The following is a 21,577-nucleotide window of genomic DNA, read 5'->3' on the forward strand; positions in this document are numbered from 1 at the left end:
TCGGAGGACGGAGAGGGGAAGGTATGGGGAGGGGGGGGGGAGAGAGAAGGAGAAGGAAGGTAGGGGAGGAAGAAGGAAGGTTGGGGAGTAAGAGGGAAGGTGGGGGAGTGAGAAGGGTCAGTAGGGGGAGGGAGAGGTAGGAGAAGGGAGAGGGGAAGGTATTGGGAAGGGAGGTAGGGGAGGGAAAGGGAAGGTGGGTGGAGTGAGAAGGGGAGGGAGAGGGAGAGGGAGAGGGAAGAAGAGGGGAGGGAGAGGGAAAGGTATGAGAAAGGGGAGGAGAAGGTAGGGGGTGGGAGATGGAAGGTCGGGGGATGGGAAGGTAGGGGGATGGAGAAAGGTAGGAGAGGGAAAGAGAAGGTCAAGGGAGGAGTGGAAAAAGGGAAGGGAGGGGCTTGGAGGGGAGAGGGAGGAAAAGACGGAGTGGTAGAGGAGGAAGTATGTCTTCTTTCACTGTCTTAATGGTATTTTCTGTTTCATCAGTAAAAGAAAATTTACAACCTTCGCCTTTACGTAATGCTATAGAGGTGCTTGCTATAAGTGAATACTTCAAGCATATCAAAATCCCCAAATCACCCACACGGAATACGATTTATGTGATCTGTTTGGGGTAGTTGTTCATGTTGGTTGTTTCTCTCTTTAACTTTCAGCATCAGGGTGACAGTGAATACTGAATTAACTGAAGAAATGCTGGACAAAGGAGTGTCCATCTTGAAAGATTTACTAGAGGAAGCTACACAAGCAAGTAGTTAAATCCAGCGTCAGCCGTGCAGGCTCAGAGAGGCTAATTCAGATAACAGTGTGCTCAAGTTGTTTCATATCTTCCCAAATTCCAAGTTTTCTGCGAAGAAACTGTGGGCTTGTGGAGTCTTGCTGTCTCATATGAATTAGTGGTACGGTTTCTTGAAATATTTCAGAGACTATATCACTTAATTTAGGGAGTGAATGAAAATAAACAGAAAAACTGCCAAAGATTTTGGTATTTTACTCTACATGATAAGAATGAAGCTTTTTGGCCAGTAGCTGCTTCATTTTACTATGTAGGTTCGCTGAGGTTATAAGGTTGACTTATCTTGTTTTGTAAAAAAATATCTCTGAGATGGTAGTTGCTAATGAAGAAGCTGATATCTTATTTTAATTAACTGCTCTATTAATTACAATGTTTGATGTTATGATATTGTAATGCAAGAAATATCCTACATTTTATGCATAAGTATCAGGCATGTTAAATATTAGAATGGCATGCTAATCATAATAACCTTTACAGGGGGGGGGGGGGGGGTTTGGGGGATTTGAGATTCAACATCTATGAAATTTTCTTATGTCATTTCCTTGAGCCTGCATGGAGCTTTCAGATTACCGTCTTGCAGTGAAAGGGACGATGGTTTTGTACTAGCAATTATAAATATCTTTAATTACTAATTTGTTAATATTTTTCATTCTCAATCAAGCACTTCAATTTTCCCATTTGTGTGCAATGTTGTTTTTATGTTACCATGGTTGTTTGAATTGTTTTGTCTTTATTGGTTTGTACCGACCACCTTGTTATTACCAATTATAAGCTACTTCAAACTCTTCTCCTCAGTAGGATAACTTATGATGAGGTGGAATGGAGAAAAGTTTGGGAAAATGGTGCTCAAGGGCGGCGGGGCACAGGGGGCATGTGCCCCCCCTCACTTTTTTTCAGGTTAAAAATGTGCCCTTTTTCTACATAAAAATTGTACTCTTGATCACGGGCACAGAAGCAAAAACGAATAAGAGAGAAACTGTTAAAAGAAACAGCAACAAAAATTCCAAAGCCCACATACTTTTTCAATAAAGTAACTAAAGAACAGGAACCAGAGTGTGAAACACCTCAGTGTAGTAACATTGTGTATACGCAAATAAGATAATACAAAAAGAGTTATAAAGTGTACTAAATATCAGGCTGCATTAGTCCAATCGAATTTCTGCAAAAGGCCCTTCGACTTCGGTGCCCCCCCCCCCAGATTAAACGTGCTTCCGTGCCCTTGGTGGTGCTCCCAATGGAGGTTCAAAGAGCAAATTACTTCGGTTCCATCACAGAAATCGTAGATAAAATTGATTGACTGACATGTTTTCTCAGTGAGCGATGTTACAATGCCAAGGAAAACTCTCTTTTTACATTCTTTGTTCAAATCCCTCATCTTTTGATATTCTCCATCTTGCAATAGTAGACCAAGGTGTTTAATCACTTTCTGATATATGTAGCTACTTCAATGATTGGAGAGAGAAGGGATAGTGTGAAAGACAAGGGAAGAGATTGCAAAAACAGGAAATTATTTGTAAGCAGTAAATTTTTCTAATGTAATTTTAACCTACAAGCCTGGAGAAGCTAGCCACCACCTGGCTCTCTTCATAGTACCAGACTTCAAAGTTGCTGTAATTTATGCATGTAATAATAATGTAACCAATTAATAAGCCTGATTCTGTTTATTTTTCTTTTATAAACTGTTTTGTGATTTAAGATGAGGTAGACGGTTAAATTTCATCAGTTAAATGACTATGAATCTATCACGAACAATCCTTAGAAAAATGGTCACCGAAAGTATCATATTGCTTGGAATTTATTTTAACCCTTTTTATGATTCATGAGGATCTTCAAAGTAACCTGCTGTCTGAGAAACATGAAAGAATGATTTAAGACGAAGACTAATGAACACTCTTTTATGTGACAAAATGTAAATTTCAACGTTTTTTTTACGTCAAACCCAAGTTACTGATGTCATTGATGTGGTAGGGTTATGTGAGATGTATTCAATTGTCAATATACAGTTTTGTTTGTTCTTCAGACAGGTATCATCTTTCTTTTGTAAACTTGCAAAAATAAAACATGGATTAAGGTGAAATTTAAGTGTTGTTTTGTCATTATGTCAAATTTCAAGTGGTTCGGTTCGAAATGTCTGTATACTTTGTCAACAAGGCTTGGCCAACTATGAACTCCCAGTTATGTTAAGCTGGAATTGTGTAATGATGTGCATAATTGTATTGTTTGTAGGTGTAAACAGGCTAAAAGAGAATTGGGTTTATCAAATTAAATCAGTTTAAACAATAGGGTTTCAAGTTAAATCGATCATATACCTGCATTTATTTCCCATTGCTAGGCATCCTATGGGAATTATCGAGGAAAAGAAATAAATTGTTTCCATCAAGATATGAAATATAACAGGATAGTTTAATGAAATACAAATAACATGTTCTGTAAATAACTTGTTAAATACAACCTGGAATTAGTATCATTAAAAGACAGTCAACTGCAGATGGCAGTGACGAGTAGAGATTCTGGAAAAGAAACAATTCTAGCTAGAATATGATTGGAACCAGTCAGGTGCGTATTGCGGAATTTGACAAGGGAGGGGCCAAACTGTTGGCAAACTATCAGAGACGTAGATACGGCTTTGCAAACTATTTAAACGTAGCGCCACCATGGGTTGGCACGAAACATACAAGAAAATTTTGGCTGAAAATGCCTCCCATATTGGTGGAAATGGCACTTCCCAGGCCTTGTAACTTGCATCTTAGCATTTTCTCTTTTGAAATTACTAGCGATATAAAAAAAAAACATACAAAAAAATATGCCCAATGGGGGGCAGCTCTCCCTTTCGCCCCCCCCAACCTTGTCTATGCACCTGAAACCAGTGACCTCTGGGTTACAAGTCCATCCATTGTTCCCTTTACCGCATGTGCGGGGGGGGGGGGGTGGGTGGGCACACAATAAGGATTTTGGGCACTTATCTTGTTAGGGCTGGTTTATAAAGGTTAGGGACAACTTCTCTATTAGGAAGTTGATTTAGATCAATAGTGAACAAAATTTGGAATTGAAAAAAAATATGCAAATTTATAGTATGCAAATTAGGCCGCCATTTTGTTTTTCATGGAAAACAACAAAATACCCAATAAAATCTCTAATGACTTCAAAATATATGATAAAGGTTCTTTTGGTGTTGCTCTTTCAGATGATACCTGTTGAAGATTGACAGAGTTATGACTGATTTCATATTTAGTACACGTTTATGACCCAATGTGGACATCAAATCATGTATACATTTGAACATGATACATTTGTTGGAAGTGATTTGGAGGAGTTGGGTACTGTCTCTATTAGGAATATAATTAGGATATCATAAATTTACAAGTATCAAATATTGAGTATGCAAATCTATGCATATTTATGCAAATGAGGCTGCCATTTTGTTTATCAAAAATCCCCCCAATTGTTATATATTCAAATCTTATCTGTATGTTACCTATCAATGTGCGATATATCTATCTATCTATCTATCTATCTATCTATATATATATATATATATATATATATATAAATATATATATATATATATATATATATATATATATATATATATGAAACATTTATGACATATACTATATTATATATCATAAAATAAAGGAAGAAAAGATCAATTTTGATTGTTCACTAATTTTTATTCCTCATTTTTGTGAATAATTTTATGTAAGACTGTAATGTAAATAATGATAGTTCAAAAATTCCCCCAAGTTCTAAATCCCCCTCCCCTCAAGTTCTAAACCCCCTCCCCCAAGTTCTAACCACCTCCCTCAAGTTCTAAACCCCCTCCCACAGTTCTACCCCCCAAGTTCAAAATCCCCCCAAGTTCTTTTTTTTTTTGGGGGGGGGGTTTCCTTTTTTTATTATCATTCCAACAAGAGTCCAAACAATGTACAATTCATAATAACATATACTTTATGACCAATAGTCAATATTAATGACAACAAAAAATAAATCATTTAACTTCAAATAAAGATTTCCACTTAATGCCATCTGATATCAAAAGCATTTTGCTTACAACTAGTTTGATATATAAACTTTTCCTTTAGATAAAAATTCTTTAAATCAATTTTACCATAGTTAAAGGAAGGTTTCTCATTTTTAACCTTACTTTTGTAGACACAAAATTTCAGAACCAGAAGGATGTTATTAAACACATAGTCTTTGTACAAATAATTTCCAAACAAAACAAGCTCTTTACTAACTACAATATTAATGTTCAATTTAATTTGAACCCAGATTTGAAAATCCCTCCATACTTTCTGAGTGAAGCTGCATTCCCAGAATAAATGAATTAAACTCTCATCTGCTACCCCACAAAAAGTGCACAATGGATCAATGGTTTTGCCAATTTTAACCATAAGAGTATTTGTCCCTAAAATTCTGTTAAGCAGACGAAATGGGAACCAACGGAGCTTCACCTCAGAAGTACATTTCCAATTGTATGTGCACACCTTATACCAATCTACTTCAGACAAAATTGGGGACAAGAGCATGTTCCATTTGTGAATACATTTATATTGGACCTTATTATTTGTTAATAGAATATTATAAAACCTTTTACACCCTTTTGGATCCATAAAAACAGTTTTAATATGAAAGCCTTGAAATGGGAGTGCAAGAGAAATATTTATATGGCCTAATAGACCAGAAAAGGATTTCTCTATTGCTTTTTTAATACCATGCACGTGAAGAAAATTTGTTCTCACATCATATTTTGTATAAATCTCATCGGCAGATAAGAACTCACCGTTACAGTTTACCAGATCATTAACATATAATATACCATGTCTTTGCCAATCTTTATACACTAGAGCACCAATGGTGCAGAAGCTCATACCTTTTCGAGCTTAAAAATGTAGGGCCCACAAAACCAATTTTTTGGGCCTATGAGGGATACCCCCCCCCCCTCAGTTAGCAGAATCCTGGCCACACCACTGGCTATAATTCCTATTTTCCCCTTTAAATCCTATTTTACCCACTCTCTCAAACAATACCACTGACCTACTGTTCCCTATTAAACCTTCTCCCCTCTACCTTAGCAGACATAACTTCACAAGCACTCCCTATATAACTTCACAAGCTGCCTACATACCTCAGGCTCAAAGACTTCTAAGAATCGGCAAGTGCTGATTGGCTATAGGGCTCTCATGCTTACAGTTCAACAGTTAATAACAACTCCCAGTCCTGCTTTAATTCCACTAACAGCTTCTGCAGAGCTTAACCACAAATGTAAACAAACAATGCAGAGATTGGGAGACAAATTAAAGGAGCTTTGGCAAAAAGTGAAGGCTCAGATTTTTTTTAAACAATGGGGATTAATTGTAATTAATTAACTTTTGACCAAAAATTATTATGCATCACCTTATTCATACACAATCCAACAATCATCAGTTCAACTTTGAATATGATCCATCAAAATCTTGAGGAGATTGAGATATTTGAAAATATTACAAAGAATGACCCCCGATGACCCCCTAAATGACATTTGACCTCAATTCTCTGAACACCCCTCGTAACTCTCATCCCGAGGAACATTGTGACCAAGTTTCATTATAATTGGCCATACACTGTACGAACAGGAGCAATTTGAAAATATAGGGCCGCAGCCCGGGCCACAAAAGACCCATAGTTGATCTTTGATCTCAAATTCATGAACACCCTGAAGGTAAAACTACCGTAGTACTATCGTGACAAACCCTCAACATTGTACCATGGAATCTGTAGGAGAAGAAGCATTTTGCGTATTTCCACAAAATGGCCCATTACGGCCCACAGGTGACCTTTGACCCCAAATTTTGGACCATCTCTGATGACCCTATACCCAATGGTCCTTGTGTCCAAGTTTCATGAAATTCCATCAAACACTGTGCGAGTGGCAGCGGTTTTACCAATTGTTGACGGATAGAGTGATAGACGCCGCACTGTAACAATAGCTCACACCAGCATGCTGGTATGAGCTAAAAATGCATACATGTATTACCCACCTTAATATTTTCGTTGTGCCAAATACTGGAACTTAAAACATCATGAATATTTTGGGGCTTGAGCGAAACGGTGAAATCTTTCCAGGCTGAAAAAACACCTTTCCAAAAGGTATTTTTACTTTCTTTAATAACTCTATCCCAATAAGTACCAGAAGAGTAATCAAAATTACAATTAGGAGTATTCACTTTATATAAATTATACACCTTACTGTCGATGTTATATTTAAGTAATCTACGAATCCAAGTAATCTTAAGTGCCTTCTAGAAAGGTTCAAATTGGATCATACCAGCACCTCCCTTTATAACAGGAAGTGCCTTTTGATTTCTACTGATCCTATCTACTTTACCTCCCCATACAGAGTTATAAAACTTGGAATTAATCTCCTTGATAATTTCTTTACTTGGGGTTGGAAGTGAAAGAACGAGATGGTTCAACTTTGGCAACAAAAGGGATTTTACCACAACTATTCTACCTAAAACTGTCAAAAACCTCTTTGACCAGTGGTGAATTTGTTTTGTAATAGCCTGCATCATAGTTACATCATTTACATTCACGATAACATCCAGTTGTGTACAAAATGTTACCCCAAGATAACTGAATATATTATCGCCAACCCAAGATAAGTTATAATTCTTACATAAAACATCATCACTACCTTTTTTGGATCCTATCCAAACAGCACTAGTTTTATCCATGTTAATTTTCAAACCAGATATATTATGGAAGTTTTCCAGAAGCTTGAAAGTTTGTGAAAAGAGAATTTTCAGTGCCATCTAAAATAATAGTTGTGTCATCGGCATATTGTAAAACTTTATATTCCATATCACGTATGATAATACCCTTAATATCCACACAATTATTAATGGCAATATTTCAAATCTGAGAACACAGAAGAAAAATATAAGGCGAAAGACCATCCCCTTGACGGCATCCTGAATTAATATAAAAAAATCGGGTCATGTGGCCGTTTACCAAGACTGAAGATTGTGCATTGTTGTAAAAAACTGAGATCCATCTTTTAAAGCCTTCCCCAAAATTAAACAAATCTAGCGTTTTGAAAATAAATTCATGTGAAACTGAGTCGAATGCTTTTTCAAAATCAATTAAGAGTAAGAGACCTGGAATCCCCCCCCCCCAAGTTCTAGATCTCCTCCCCCCCTCCTTTCTAAATAATAATAATCGTTTCCAGTTGGTGATGAGGCGGATTCTTCAGTTGGTTGAGGAATTTCAAGAGCAGCAAGAAACAAAGCAGACTTATCTGTATGCTCAACAAAGAAAGGGGAGAAGCATCAAAGTATTGGTATGGACTTTAATAACAAGGACAAAGTCCATCACAATACTTCTGGGTTGTTATTGCCATTTTAGAAAACTAAAACTCTCTGAGAAACAAATGGTTTCAATTGTAATCTATCATCATCAATCAATGATACTACCTCCCATCAGTAGTATCAAGTACAAAAAAAAAGGGGTTCAAACTTCCAAGCTTTCACACAAGTGTAAAGTTCAAGAGAATGTATAGTGTTTATCATAGCCAAAATGGGAACACAGTGAATTTTATTGTTGAAATAGAAGAAGGTGTACAAACAGCATTTATTCGATTGCTAGATATGAAACTTATGATTTTGGAAGTTGAAGCAGTCAGGAGAGAGATCGGAGGGACAGCTTTCAGCCTGTGTAATCATGTTTGGTATGATATTTGGCAAAGCATGACATTTGGCCATCATCGTTGCAGAAATGCAGGCGGATGGTATCACCGCAGTTCCTACAACCACTAGTTGTTTTGCGGTTGTCATCTTGGCAGACTGCACATTTTTTTCGAGGGGTGTACGAGGTTGGATCAGAGACGTGTTTCATTCGGTTTGGTATCTGTCGACTCTGAAGTGGGCGGGCATATCTCTCTCTGTAGGGGGCAACCAATTGCTCAGCAAGTGCAATTCTAAACTTTTTGTGACTGTTCTTTGGGGGGGGATTGACCTGCTTCAACTTCCAAAGAGCATAGGAATTCACAACTGTCATATCTATCAATCGAAAAAATATTTTTATCCACCAGCGCTTGTACCGGCGTTGTAAAGGATTGTAGGACAGAAGCTGATCATACACATCTACACCACCCATGTGGGTGTTGTAGTCTAAAACCATCTTTGGTTTCTGAACATCTTCCATTTCACGAGTACCCCTCTTTCTACGAGTAATCGTATCCAACGTGTTGCCATGAACTGTAGACAGACAAAACACATCTCTCTTGTCCATCCACCGACAAACTGTCATTTTGTGGCTACTGTAGAAAACAGATTGACCCGGCTCGAAGACTTCCACAGATGTCCTCAATCGCATTGGCATACTGAGACGATCCTGGCGAACCGTTCCAACAGCCAATGTGTCGTGAGTGAGCAGGTGAGCTAGTAACTCTGGAGACGTGTAAAAATTATCAGTGTACAGGTGATGAAATTTACCCAGGTACGGACTCATCAGCTCATTCACGACACGGAAGCTCAATCCTTTTTCTCCTGTACCACCTGTGTAAATTTGGAAATTCAAACAATAGTGAACTTGTGAGTCACAGAGGACCCACAATTTCACCCCTCTCTTTGTGGGCTTGTCCTTCATGTACTGGATGAAGCTGCAACGGGCCTTGGTCCCGAGCATCTGTTCATCCAGACTGAGGTTCTTACCCGGATGATAGTGCTGAGGGAAAGATATGAGTAAGGAATCAAGTAAGGGGCGTACTTTGTACAACTTATCACAGAGCTTCCCATCAGCAGTCAAGTCAGCCCTAGTGTTATCCGCAAGATGCAAATACCTTTGAATCATGGCGAAACGATGACCTGACATTACAGAAGGAAACCATGGTGTTTCTAAGAGTGGTGTAGTTGACCAGTATTCTCTCAAGTCACCTTTGTGGACAATACCCATGGCAATAGCTACCCCAATGAAGGCCATTATCTCCTCTCTAGTAACGGGCGACCAGCGCTCATTACTACCTCCTTCCTTGGCCCTTTCTTGCATTGCATACAGATTCGTCTGCTTCACCAAATTTGTCAAGACTGCTTCGGTGAGAAACAGTCTCAACAAATCTAGCTCAGTCACTGCCCTCCGGGCCGCTCCTGAAATACCTCGGGGATCCTCTCCCTCCCTGGCAAACTGCCCCTCTTCGTTGATGTAAGGCTGTTGAATAAAAGGAAAATTGAATGTATAAATACAAAAAAAATATCAATATTTTATTTTGTAGATAACTAAAACTCAGGTTTACACAGTTGGCAGGTTTTCCGGTCCATAGTAGGCTTCAAAAAAAATATTGGTTAGTAAAGTAACAGAAATATGATTACTCACTTTGTTTTCAGTGAAACTCTCCCACTTCCAGTCCCCGCAGCAGTTGTGACGATCCTCTTCGTCTTCCACCAGAAGATCCATCTTCTGCTGCAGATCAGCTTTCTTCCCAAGAGCGGAGAGGGTGGCTTTTCGTTGTCTCACCCTTTCTCTGAAAGCCTTCCGCTCCTGGGCCGAGATGGTTGGTGGTGGTGTTGATGGCCTCTTTGGTGGAGGTACTACCACTGGTGCACCAGTGGCTTCAGGCACAACTGCTGCGGGTGCCTCATCTGGCAGTTCCTCAAAGGCTGGTGCCAGTTGAACAGTATTTCCCTGAAAACAAAAGGCATGACAGTTTTGTAAAATCACTAGGCCCAAAAAAAGAAATGCCAATTGTTCCCCCTATTTTGTAAATTCATTTGCTAATATCATATTTATTCCAAGAATTGACTTTGTTTACATTCTAAAATTACATACATTTCTTTACAATGGGATTAGCTTAGCATTATAACATTAGGCCTATTCTTTGTTCATTTGGCCATCCCCCAAAATGATACAAATATACAATGGATTTCCCTTTTTCGCAATTTTATTTGGCCTTCTTGTTTTATTTTTCGTACAGTATGTAACAATAATTATTGGTTTTCATCATTATTCTAAGTTGTTTCTTTCTTAACATTCTACAATTACAGCCAAATGTTGGCATAACCTGAGGCCTGGCCTAGGGACAAACTAAAACGTATGACAGCGAATGACAATTGACTTTGTACAGGGTTAAATATCATTCGCGAATGACAGCGAATGACAACGAAGGAGAGTGGTGAGAAGAGATAGAATGAGTGGGTGGAGTAAATGCGGTTATTAGTTTTCGGCCAAAAATGATTTGAGGAAAATCGCATGTTACGTGGTTGCAGGGTTTTGGACATAATTTACAGATAGAAACCACAGGGAAAGATTTTGTGTGAGAATGTGCTTGAGTGCTGTGCTTTTTACCTCTGTAGATTTATATAAAAAGATAACTGAAGCCGTTTCAAGATTAAATAGTATTGTTAGTTTCTAACAATTAAAATCGGAAAAATAACGTTAAATTTACTTTTTAACATCAGACTTACAATTTCGCTTACTATAAGGTGCGTTAGTATCTTGTCCGTACTTTACTAGATCTGTAAGCCACGCACTTTGCGTCCACTCGGTTTGCGTGGCTTTAATATAACCACGAAGTCTGAACTGTGATATCCGGTTGAAGTAAATGTCTGTGCTGTCACAACTGTCATTTGTTTTAGTCAAACGCAATGTTTTAGTGTGTATAGTAAAGGCTTCATAATTGACGCACCCCTGAAATTGACGCACCTTCAATTATTAGCAACGATACAGCATGTCACCTTAACTTTTTGCAGTCAAGCAGAATGACATAGTTCATGAGTTTGAATCAATTTCAGCTATTTGCTGACCAAATTGTGGTATTTTTTAAGCTTTTAACACCCTCCCACCAGTTTTGCACTTTTCTTGGGCATTTGGAAGTCTTACTCCCTAAAAATAACCACACTATCTCAATATGATAACACTGCTCTTTGGAACCTGACCAGTCTGAGCTTTGAGGCTCAGAGCATAGCAAACAGCATCTTAAGTCAATTGATGTATACTAAGGCCTACACTACAGTTAGCTTTACAACGAATGTGTCAATTTAGGGGTATGAAAGAACTTGACACGGCAGACATTTTGTGGTAAAATTCTGCTCAATTGTACGGTGCATAAGCACAGAACTTTAAATATTTTGAGATCATAACATTTCTGAGGAATTACACGTATGAAAAACACATACAGTCGAGTGATTAGGACTTTTCCTTGATAGATATCGTTGATCAAATCCTTAAGTGCGTCAATTATGAGCCCACCATGCTACAACATAAATCATTCGTTATGTGTAATGCAATTGTCATTCGTTTTAGTAAAACCCCTAGCCTAGCCTTTGTTGTAAACAACGCTATCGACTTACAATTTCTGAATCCTCAAAAAGGACCGAATCTTGATAAACTGGTTCGACCAGAGCGTCCTGGTCCTCTACATTAATGGTATCGGTATCGAACAAATCGTCCCACATCTCTTGGGAGTGACAGCGTGGTACATTTGTAGCCATATTTGAATTTTTGCAAAAGTAAAGTGCGCGATCATCGAGCTAGGTAAATTAATCTGAAGGGTTCACGTCAAATTGGCGCGCATAACCATGCATGGAGGGTCATGTGATGTGTTCCAGGGTGGTACCAAACTGATATTTCTCTGTAGCAGTTCGAGAAAAGTGTTAGTGACTTCGTGAAAGATTTGCACCAAGACGGATCGGACATGGGAACTAACGGCGTAAGAAGGTACTGGTACTTCAGGCCTACGAAATAGTGCTAATATGCTAACGTTCAACCTTATTCTCTTGAATGAAGGCAAGCCTTCTACACTAGAGCACCAATGGTGCAGAAGCTCATACCTTTTCGAGCTTAAAAATGTAGGGCCCACAAAACTTTATGGCCCACCAAATTTCAGGTCATTTTTCAGATTCCACCAATTTTGGGCCCATGAGGGATACCCCCCCCCCCTCCCTCCGTAAGCAGAATCCTGGCTACACCACTGGCTATAATTCCTATTTTCCCCCTTTAAATCCTATTTTCCCCACTCTCTCAAACAATACCACTGACCTACCCTATTTAACTTTCTCCCCTCTACCTGAGCAGACCTGAAGCACTCCTTGTCAAAATTTTGGCTGGCTGCCTACATACCTCAGGCTCAAAGACTTCTAAGAATCGGCAAGTGCTGATTGGCTATTGGGCTCTCATGCTTACAGTTCAACAGTTAATAACAACTCCCAGTCCTGCTTTAATTCCACTAACAGCCTCTGCAGAGCTTAACCACAAATGTAAACAAACACTGCAGAGACTGGGAGACAAATTAAAGGAGCTTTGGCAAAAGGTGAAGGCTCAGATTTTTTTAAACAATGGGGATTAATTGTAATTAATTAACTTTTGACCAAAAATTATTAGGCATAACCTTATTCATACACAATCCAACAATCATCAGTTCAACTTTGAATATGATCCATCAAAATCTTGAGGAGATTGAGATATTTGAAAATATTACAAAGAATGACCCCCGATGACCCCCTAAATGACATTTGACCTCAATTTTCTGAACACCCCTCGTAACTCTCATCCCGAGGAACGTTGTGACCAAGTTTCATTATAACTGGCCATACACTGTACGAACAGGAGCAATTTGAAAATATAGGGCCACGGCCGGGGCCACAAAAGACCCATAGTTGATCTTTGATCTCAAATTCATGAACACCCTGAAGGTAAAACTTCCATAGTACTATCGTGACAAACCCTCAACATTGTACCATGGAATCTGTTGGAGAAGAAGCATTTTGCGTATTTCCACAAAATGGTCCATTACGGCCCACAGGTGACCTTTGACCCCAAATTTCGGACCATCTCTGATGGACCTATACCTAATGGTCCTTGTGTCCAAGTTTCATGAAATTCCATCAAACACTGTGCGAGTGGGAGCGGTTTTACCAATTGTTGACGGATAGAGTGATAGACGCCGCACTGTAACAATAGCTCACACCAGCATGCTGGTATGAGCTAATAATAGATCTTACTTATTAATACAGCTCTAGGGGCAAGCTTTGTCTCATATGGACTAACGTAATTATTACTCGCTATAAAGTGAATGTAGAAATGTGGGGAAATGTTTAGTTCAGTGCAACCACGGGGTTTTCCTTTTTTTATTATCATTCCAACAAGAGTCCAAACAATGTACATTTCATAATAACATATACTTTATGACCAATAGTCAATATTAATGACAACAAAAAATAAATCATTAAACTTCAAATAAAGATTTCCACTTATGCCATCTGATATCAAAAGCATTTTGCTTACAACTAGTTTGATACATAAACTTTTCTTTTAGATAAAAATTCTTTAAATCAATTTTACCATAGTTAAAGGAAGGTTTCTCATTTTTAACCTTACTTTTGTAGACACAAAATTTCAGAACCAGAAGGATGTTATTAAACACATAGTCTTTGTACAAATAATTTCCAAACAAAACAAGCTCTTTACTAACTACAATATTAATGTTCAATTTAATTTGAACCCAGATTTGAAAATCCCTCCATACTTTCTGAGTGAAGCTGCATTCCCAGAATAAATGAATTAAACTCTCATCTGCTACCCCACAAAAAGTGCACAATGGATCAATGGTTTTGCCAATTTTAACCATAAGAGTATTTGTCCCTAAAATTCTGTTAAGCAGACGAAATGGGAACCAACGGAGCTTCACCTCAGAAGTACATTTCCAATTGTATGTGCACACCTTATACCAATCTACTTCAGACAAAATTGGGGACAAGAGCATGTTCCATTTGTGAATACATTTATATTGGACCTTATTATTTGTTAATAGAATATTATAAAAACCTTTTACACCCTTTTGGATCCATAAAAACAGTTTTAATATGAAAGCCTTGAAATGGGAGTGCAAGAGAAATATTTATATGGCCTAATAGACCAGAAAAGGATTTCTCTATTGCTTTTTTAATACCATGCACGTGAAGAAAATTTGTTCTCACATCATATTTTGTATAAATCTCATCGGCAGATAAGAACTCACCGTTACAGTTTACCAGATCATTAACATATAATATACCATGTCTTTGCCAATCTTTATACACTAGAGCACCAATGGTGCAGAAGCTCATACCTTTTCGAGCTTAAAAATGTAGGGCCCACAAAACCAATTTTTTGGGCCTATGAGGGATACCCCCCCCCCCCTCAGTTAGCAGAATCCTGGCCACACCACTGGCTATAATTCCTATTTTCCCCTTTAAATCCTATTTTACCCACTCTCTCAAACAATACCACTGACCTACTGTTCCCTATTAAACCTTCTCCCCTCTACCTTAGCAGACATAACTTCACAAGCACTCCCTATATAACTTCACAAGCTGCCTACATACCTCAGGCTCAAAGACTTCTAAGAATCGGCAAGTGCTGATTGGCTATAGGGCTCTCATGCTTACAGTTCAACAGTTAATAACAACTCCCAGTCCTGCTTTAATTCCACTAACAGCTTCTGCAGAGCTTAACCACAAATGTAAACAAACAATGCAGAGATTGGGAGACAAATTAAAGGAGCTTTGGCAAAAAGTGAAGGCTCAGATTTTTTTTAAACAATGGGGATTAATTGTAATTAATTAACTTTTGACCAAAAATTATTATGCATCACCTTATTCATACACAATCCAACAATCATCAGTTCAACTTTGAATATGATCCATCAAAATCTTGAGGAGATTGAGATATTTGAAAATATTACAAAGAATGACCCCCGATGACCCCCTAAATGACATTTGACCTCAATTCTCTGAACACCCCTCGTAACTCTCATCCCGAGGAACATTGTGACCAAGTTTCATTATAATTGGCCATACACTGTACGAACAGGAGCAATTTGAAAATATAGGGCCACGGCCCGGGCCACAAAAGACCCCTAGTTGATCTTTGATCTCAAATTCATGAACACCCTGAAGGTAAAACTACCGTAGTACTATCGTGACAAACCCTCAACATTGTACCATGGAATCTGTAGGAGAAGAAGCATTTTGCGTATTTCCACAAAATGTCCCATTACGGCCCACAGGTGACCTTTGACCCCAAATTTTGGACCATCTCTGATGACCCTATACCCAATAGTCCTTGTGTCCAAGTTTCATGAAATTCCATCAAACACTGTGCGAGTGGCAGCGGTTTTACCAATTGTTGACGGATAGAGTGATAGACGCCGCACTGTAACAATAGCTCACACCAGCATGCTGGTATGAGCTAAAAATGCATACATGTATTACCCACCTTAATATTTTCGTTGTGCCAAATACTGGAACTTAAAACATCATGAATATTTTGGGGCTTGAGCAAAACGGTGAAATCTTTCCAGGCTGAAAAAACACCTTTCCAAGAGGTATTTTTACTTTCTTTAATAACTCTATCCCAATAAGTACCAGAAGAGTAATCAAAATTACAATGAGGAGTATTCACTTTATATAAATTATACACCTTACTGTCGATGTTATATTTAAGTAATCTACGAATCCAAGTAATCTTAAGTGCCTTCTCGAAAGGTTCAAATTGGATCATACCAGCACCTCCCTTTATAACAGGAAGCGCCTTTTGATTTCTACTGATCCTATCTACTTTACCTCCCCATACAGAGTTATAAAACTTGGAATTAATCTCCTTGATAATTTCTTTACTTGGGGTTGGAAGTGAAAGAACGAGATGGTTCAACTTTGGCAACAAAAGGGATTTTACCACAACTATTCTACCTAAAACTGTCAAAAACCTCTTTGACCAGTGGTGAATTTGTTTTGTAATAGCCTGCATCGTAGTTACATCATTTACATTCACGATAACATCCAGTTGTGTACACAATGTTACCCCAAGATAACTGAATATATTATCGCCAACCCAAGATAAGTTATAATTCTTACATAAAACATCATCACTACCTTTTTTGGATCCTATCCAAACAGCACTAGTTTTATCCATGTTAATTTTCAAACCAGATATATTATGGAAGTTTTCCAGAAGCTTGAAAGTTTGTGAAAGAGAATTTTCAGTGCCATCTAAAATAATAGTTGTGTCATCGGCATATTATAAAACTTTATATTCCATATCACGTATGATAATAACCTTAATATCCACACAATTATTAATGGCAATATTTCAAATCTGAGAACACAGAAGAAAAATATAAGGCGAAAGACCATCCCCTTGACGGCATCCTGAATTAATATCAAAAAATCGGGTCATGTGGCCGTTAACCAAGACTGAAGATTGTGCATTGTTGTAAAAATTGAGATCCATCTTTTAAAGCCTTCCCCAAAATTAAACAAATCTAGCGTTTTGAAAATAAATTCATGTGAAACTGAGTCGAATGCTTTTTCAAAATCAATTAAGAGTAAGAGACCTGGAATCCCCCCCCCCAAGTTCTAGATCTCCTCCCCCCCCTTTCTAAATAATAATAATCCTTTCCAGTTGGTGATGAGGCGGATTCTTCAGTTGGTTGAGGAATTTCAAGAGCAGCAAGAAACAAAGCAGACTTATCTGTATGCTCAACAAAGAAAGGGGAGAAGCATCAAAGTATTGGTATGGACTTCAATAACAAGGAAAAAGTCCATCACAATACTTCTGGGTTGTTAATTGCCATTTTAGAAAACTACAACTCTCTGAAAAACAAATGGTTTCAATTGTAATCTATCATCATCAATCAATGATACTACCTCCCATCAGTAGTATCAAGTACAAAAAAAAGGGTTCAAACTTCCAACTTTTCACACAAGTGTAAAGTTCAAGAGAATGTTTAGTGTTTATCATAGCCAAAATGGGAACACAGTGAATATTATTGTTGAAATAGAAGGTGTACAAACAGCATTTATTCGATTGCTAGATATGAAACTTATGATTTTGGAAGTTGAAGCAGTCAGGAGAGAGATCGGAGGGACAGCTTTCAGCCTGTGTAATCATGTTTGGTATGATATTTGACAAAGCATGACATTTGGCCATCATCGTTGCAGAAGTGCAGGCGGATGGTATCACCGCAGTTCCTACAACCACTAGTTGTTTTGCGGTTGTCATCTTGGCAAACTGCACATTTTTTTCGAGGGGTGTACGAGGTTGGATCAGAGACGTGTTTCATTCGGTTTGGTATCTGTCGACTCTGAAGTGGGCGGGCATATCTCTCTCTGTAGGGGGCAACCAATTGTTCAGCAAGTGCAATTCTAAACTTTTTGTGACTGTTACGTGGGAGATTGACCTGCTTCAGCTTCCAAAGAGCAAAGGAATTCACAATTGTCATATCTATCAATCGAAAAAATATTTTTATCCACCAGCGCTTGTACCGGCGTTGTACAGGATTGTACGACAGAAGCTGATCGTACACATCTACACCACCCATGTGGGTGTTGTAGTCTAAAACCATCTTTGGTTTCTGAACATCTTCCATTTCACCACGAGTACCCCTCTTTCTACGAGCAATCGTATCCAACGTGTTGCCATGAACTGTAGATAGACAAAACACATCTCTCTTGTCCTTCCACCGACAAACTGTCATTTTGTGGCTACTGTAGAAAACAGATTGACCCGGCTCGAAGACTTCGACAGATGTCCTCAATCGCATTGGCATACTGAGACGATCCTGGCGAACCGTTCCAACAGCCAATGTGTCGTGAGTGAGCAGGTGAGCTAGTAACTCTGGAGACGTGTAAAAATTATCAGTGTACAGGTGATGAAATTTACCCAGGTACGGACTCATCAGCTCATTCACGACACGGAAGCTCAATCCTTTTTCTCCTGTACCACCTGTGTAAATTTGGAAATTCAAACAATAGTGAACTTGTGAGTCACAGAGGACCCACAATTTCACCCCTCTCTTTGTGGGCTTGTCCTTCATGTACTGGATGAAGCTGCAACGGGCCTTGGTCCCGAGCATCTGTTCATCCAGACTGAGATTCTTACCCGGATGATAGTGCTGAGGGAAAGATGTGAGTAAGGAATCAAGTAAGGGGCGTACTTTGTACAACTTATCACAGAGCTTTCCATCAGCAGTTGAGGCAGTCCTGTTATTCGCAAGATGCAAATACCTTTGAATCATGCAGAAACGATGACCTGACATTACAGAAGGAAACCATGGTGTTTCTAAGAGTGGTGTAGTTGACCAGTATTCTCTCAATTCACCTTTGTGGACAATACCCATGGCAATAGCTACCCCAATGAAGGCCATTATCTCCTCTGTAGTAACAGGCGACCAGGGCTCTTTACTACCTCCTTCCTTGGCCCTTTCTTGCGTCGCATACAGATTCGTCTGGTTGACCAAATTTGTCAAGACTGCTTCGGTGAGAAACAGTCTCAACAAATCTAGCTCAGTCACTGCCCCCCGGGCCGCTCCTGAAATACCTCGGGGATCCTCTCCCTCCCTGGCAAACTGCCCCTCTTCGTTGATGTAAGGCTGTTGAATAAAAGGAAACTTGAATGTATAAATACAAAAAAAATATCAATATTTTATTTTGTAGGTAACTAAAACTCAGGTTTACACAGTTGGCAGGTTTTCGGGTCCATAGTAGGCTTCAAAAAAAATATTGGTTAGTAAAGTAACAGAAATATGATTACTCACTTTGTCTTCAGTGAAACTCTCCCACTTCCAGTCCCCGCAGCAGTTGTGACGATCCTCTTCGTCCTCCACCAGAAGATCCATCTTCTGCTGCACATCAGCTTCCTTCCCAAGAGCGGAGAGGGTGGCTTTTCGTTGTCTCACCCTTTCTCTGAAAGCCTTCCGCTCCTGGGCCGAGATGGTTGGTGGTGGTGTTGATGGCCTCTTTGGTGGAGGTACTACCACTGGTGCACCAGTGGCTTCAGGCACAACTGCTGCGGGTGCCTCATCTGGCAGATCCTCAAAGGCTGGTGCCAGTTGAACAGTATTTCCCTGAAAACAAAAGGCATGACAGTTTTGTAAAATCACTTGGCCCAAAAAAAGAAATGCCAATTGTTCCCCATACTTTGTAAATTCATTTGCTAATATCATAATTATTCCAAGAATTTTCTTTGTTTACATTCTAGAATTACATACATTTCTATACAATGGCATAAGCTTAGCATTATAACATTAGGCCTATTCTTTGTTCATTTGGCCACCCCCCCAAAATGATAAAAATATACAATGGATTCCCCTTTTTCGCAATTTTATTTGGCCTTCCTGTTTTATTTTTCTTACAGTATGTAACAATAATTATTGGTTATCATTATTATTCTAAGTTGTTTCTTTCTTAACATTCTACAATTACAGCCAAACGTTGGCATAACGTGAGGCCTAGCCTCTAGGGACAAACTAAAACGAATGACAGCGAATGACAATTGACTTTGTACAGGGTTAAATATCATTCGCGAATGACAGCAAATGACAACGAATGACAGTGGTGAGTGGAGATAGAATGAGTGAGTGGAGTAAATGCCGTTATTGGTTTTCTGCACAAAAATGATTTGAGGAAAATCGCATGTTACGTGGTTGCAGGGTTTTGGTGTAATTTACAGATAGAAACCACAGGGAAAGATTTTGTGTGAGAATGTGCTTGAGTGCTGTGCTTTTTACCTCTGTAGATTTATATAAAAAGATAACTGAAGCCGTTTCAAGATTAAATAGTATTGATAGTTTCAAACAATTAATATCGGAAAAATCATGTTAAATTTAATTTTTAAAATCAGACTTACAATTTCCCTTACTATAAGGTGCGTTAGTATCTTGTCCGTACTTTACTAGATCTGTAAGCCACGCACTTTGCGTCCACTCGGTTTGCGTGGCTTTAATATAACCACGAAGTCTGAACTGTGATATCCGGTTGGATGTAAATGTCTGTGCTGTCACAACTGTCATTTGTTTTAGTCAACGCAATGTTTTAGTGTGTATAGTAAAGGCTTCATAATTGACGCACCCCTGAAATTGACGCACCTTCAATTACAACGATACAGCATGTCACCTTAACTTTTTGCAGTCAAGCAGAATGGCATATTTCATGAGTTTGAATCAATTTCAGCTATTTGCTGACCAAATTGTGGTATTTTTTAAGCTTTGAACACCCTCCCACCAGTTTTGCACTTTTCTTGGGCGTTTGGAAGTCTTACTCCCTAAAAATAACCACACTATCTCAATATGATAACACTGCTCTTTGGAACCTGACCAGTCTGAGCTTTGAGGCTCAGAGCATAGCAAACAGCATCTTAAGTCAATGGATGTATACTAAGGCCTACACTACAGTTAGCTTTACAACGAATGTGTCAATTTAGGGGTATGAAAGAACTTGACACGGCAGACATTTTGTGGTAAAATTCTGCTCAATTGTACGGTGCATAAGCACAGAACTTTAAATATTTTGAGATCATAACATTTCTGAGGAATTACACGTATGAAAAACACATACAGTCGAGTGATTAGGATTTTTCCTTGATAGATATCGTTGATCAAATCCTTAAGTGCGTCAATTATGAGCCCACCATGCTACAACATAAATCATTCGTTATGTGTAATGCAATTGTCATTCGTTTTAGTAAAACCCCTAGCCTAGCCTTTGTTGTAAACAACGATATCGACTTACAATTTCTGAATCCTCAAAAAGGACCGAATCTTGATAAACTGGTTCGACCAGAGCGTCCTGGTCCTCTACATTAATGGTATCGGTATCGAACAAATCGTCCCACATCTCTTGGGAGTGACTGCGTGGTACATTTGTAGCCATATTTGAATTTTTGCAAAAGTAAAGTGAGCGATCTTCGAGCTAGGTAAATGAATCTGAAGGGTTCACGTCAATTTGCGCGCGCAACCGTGCATGGAGGGTCCACTGATCTGTACACTAACTGGATTGGCGG

At 38.7% G+C, this 21,577-nt stretch overlaps 3 protein-coding genes across 3 annotated transcripts in view; 1 reads left to right on the plus strand and 2 right to left on the minus strand.

The window, feature by feature from the left end:
- Nucleotides 1–6,787, plus strand: part of LOC139977524 (serine palmitoyltransferase 1-like) — a 26,520-nt gene extending 19,733 nt beyond the window's left edge. The window contains exon 14 of the mRNA XM_071986890.1: nucleotides 648–6,787. Coding sequence (XP_071842991.1) covers nucleotides 648–750 — 103 coding nt within the window. The 3' untranslated portion in view covers nucleotides 751–6,787. The remainder of the gene's footprint in view (nucleotides 1–647) is intronic.
- Nucleotides 4,665–12,635, minus strand: LOC139977503 (piggyBac transposable element-derived protein 4-like). The gene is made up of 3 exons (XM_071986858.1): nucleotides 12,112–12,635; nucleotides 10,139–10,447; nucleotides 4,665–9,973 (listed from the first exon to the last, which is right to left on the minus strand). The coding sequence occupies exons 1-3, from the start codon at nucleotides 12,250–12,252 to the stop codon at nucleotides 8,474–8,476; spliced, it is 1,950 nt and encodes a 649-aa protein (XP_071842959.1). The 5' UTR covers nucleotides 12,253–12,635; the 3' UTR covers nucleotides 4,665–8,473.
- Nucleotides 12,636–13,876: 1,241 nt separating this feature from the next.
- On the minus strand, nucleotides 13,877–21,577 carry LOC139977509 (piggyBac transposable element-derived protein 4-like). The gene is made up of 3 exons (XM_071986865.1): nucleotides 21,307–21,577; nucleotides 19,335–19,643; nucleotides 13,877–19,169 (listed from the first exon to the last, which is right to left on the minus strand). The coding sequence occupies exons 1-3, from the start codon at nucleotides 21,445–21,447 to the stop codon at nucleotides 17,673–17,675; spliced, it is 1,947 nt and encodes a 648-aa protein (XP_071842966.1). The 5' UTR covers nucleotides 21,448–21,577; the 3' UTR covers nucleotides 13,877–17,672.

This window comes from Apostichopus japonicus, chromosome 2 (genome assembly GCF_037975245.1).
Source record: "Apostichopus japonicus isolate 1M-3 chromosome 2, ASM3797524v1, whole genome shotgun sequence".
Classification (NCBI taxonomy): Eukaryota; Metazoa; Echinodermata; class Holothuroidea; order Aspidochirotida; family Stichopodidae; genus Apostichopus; species Apostichopus japonicus.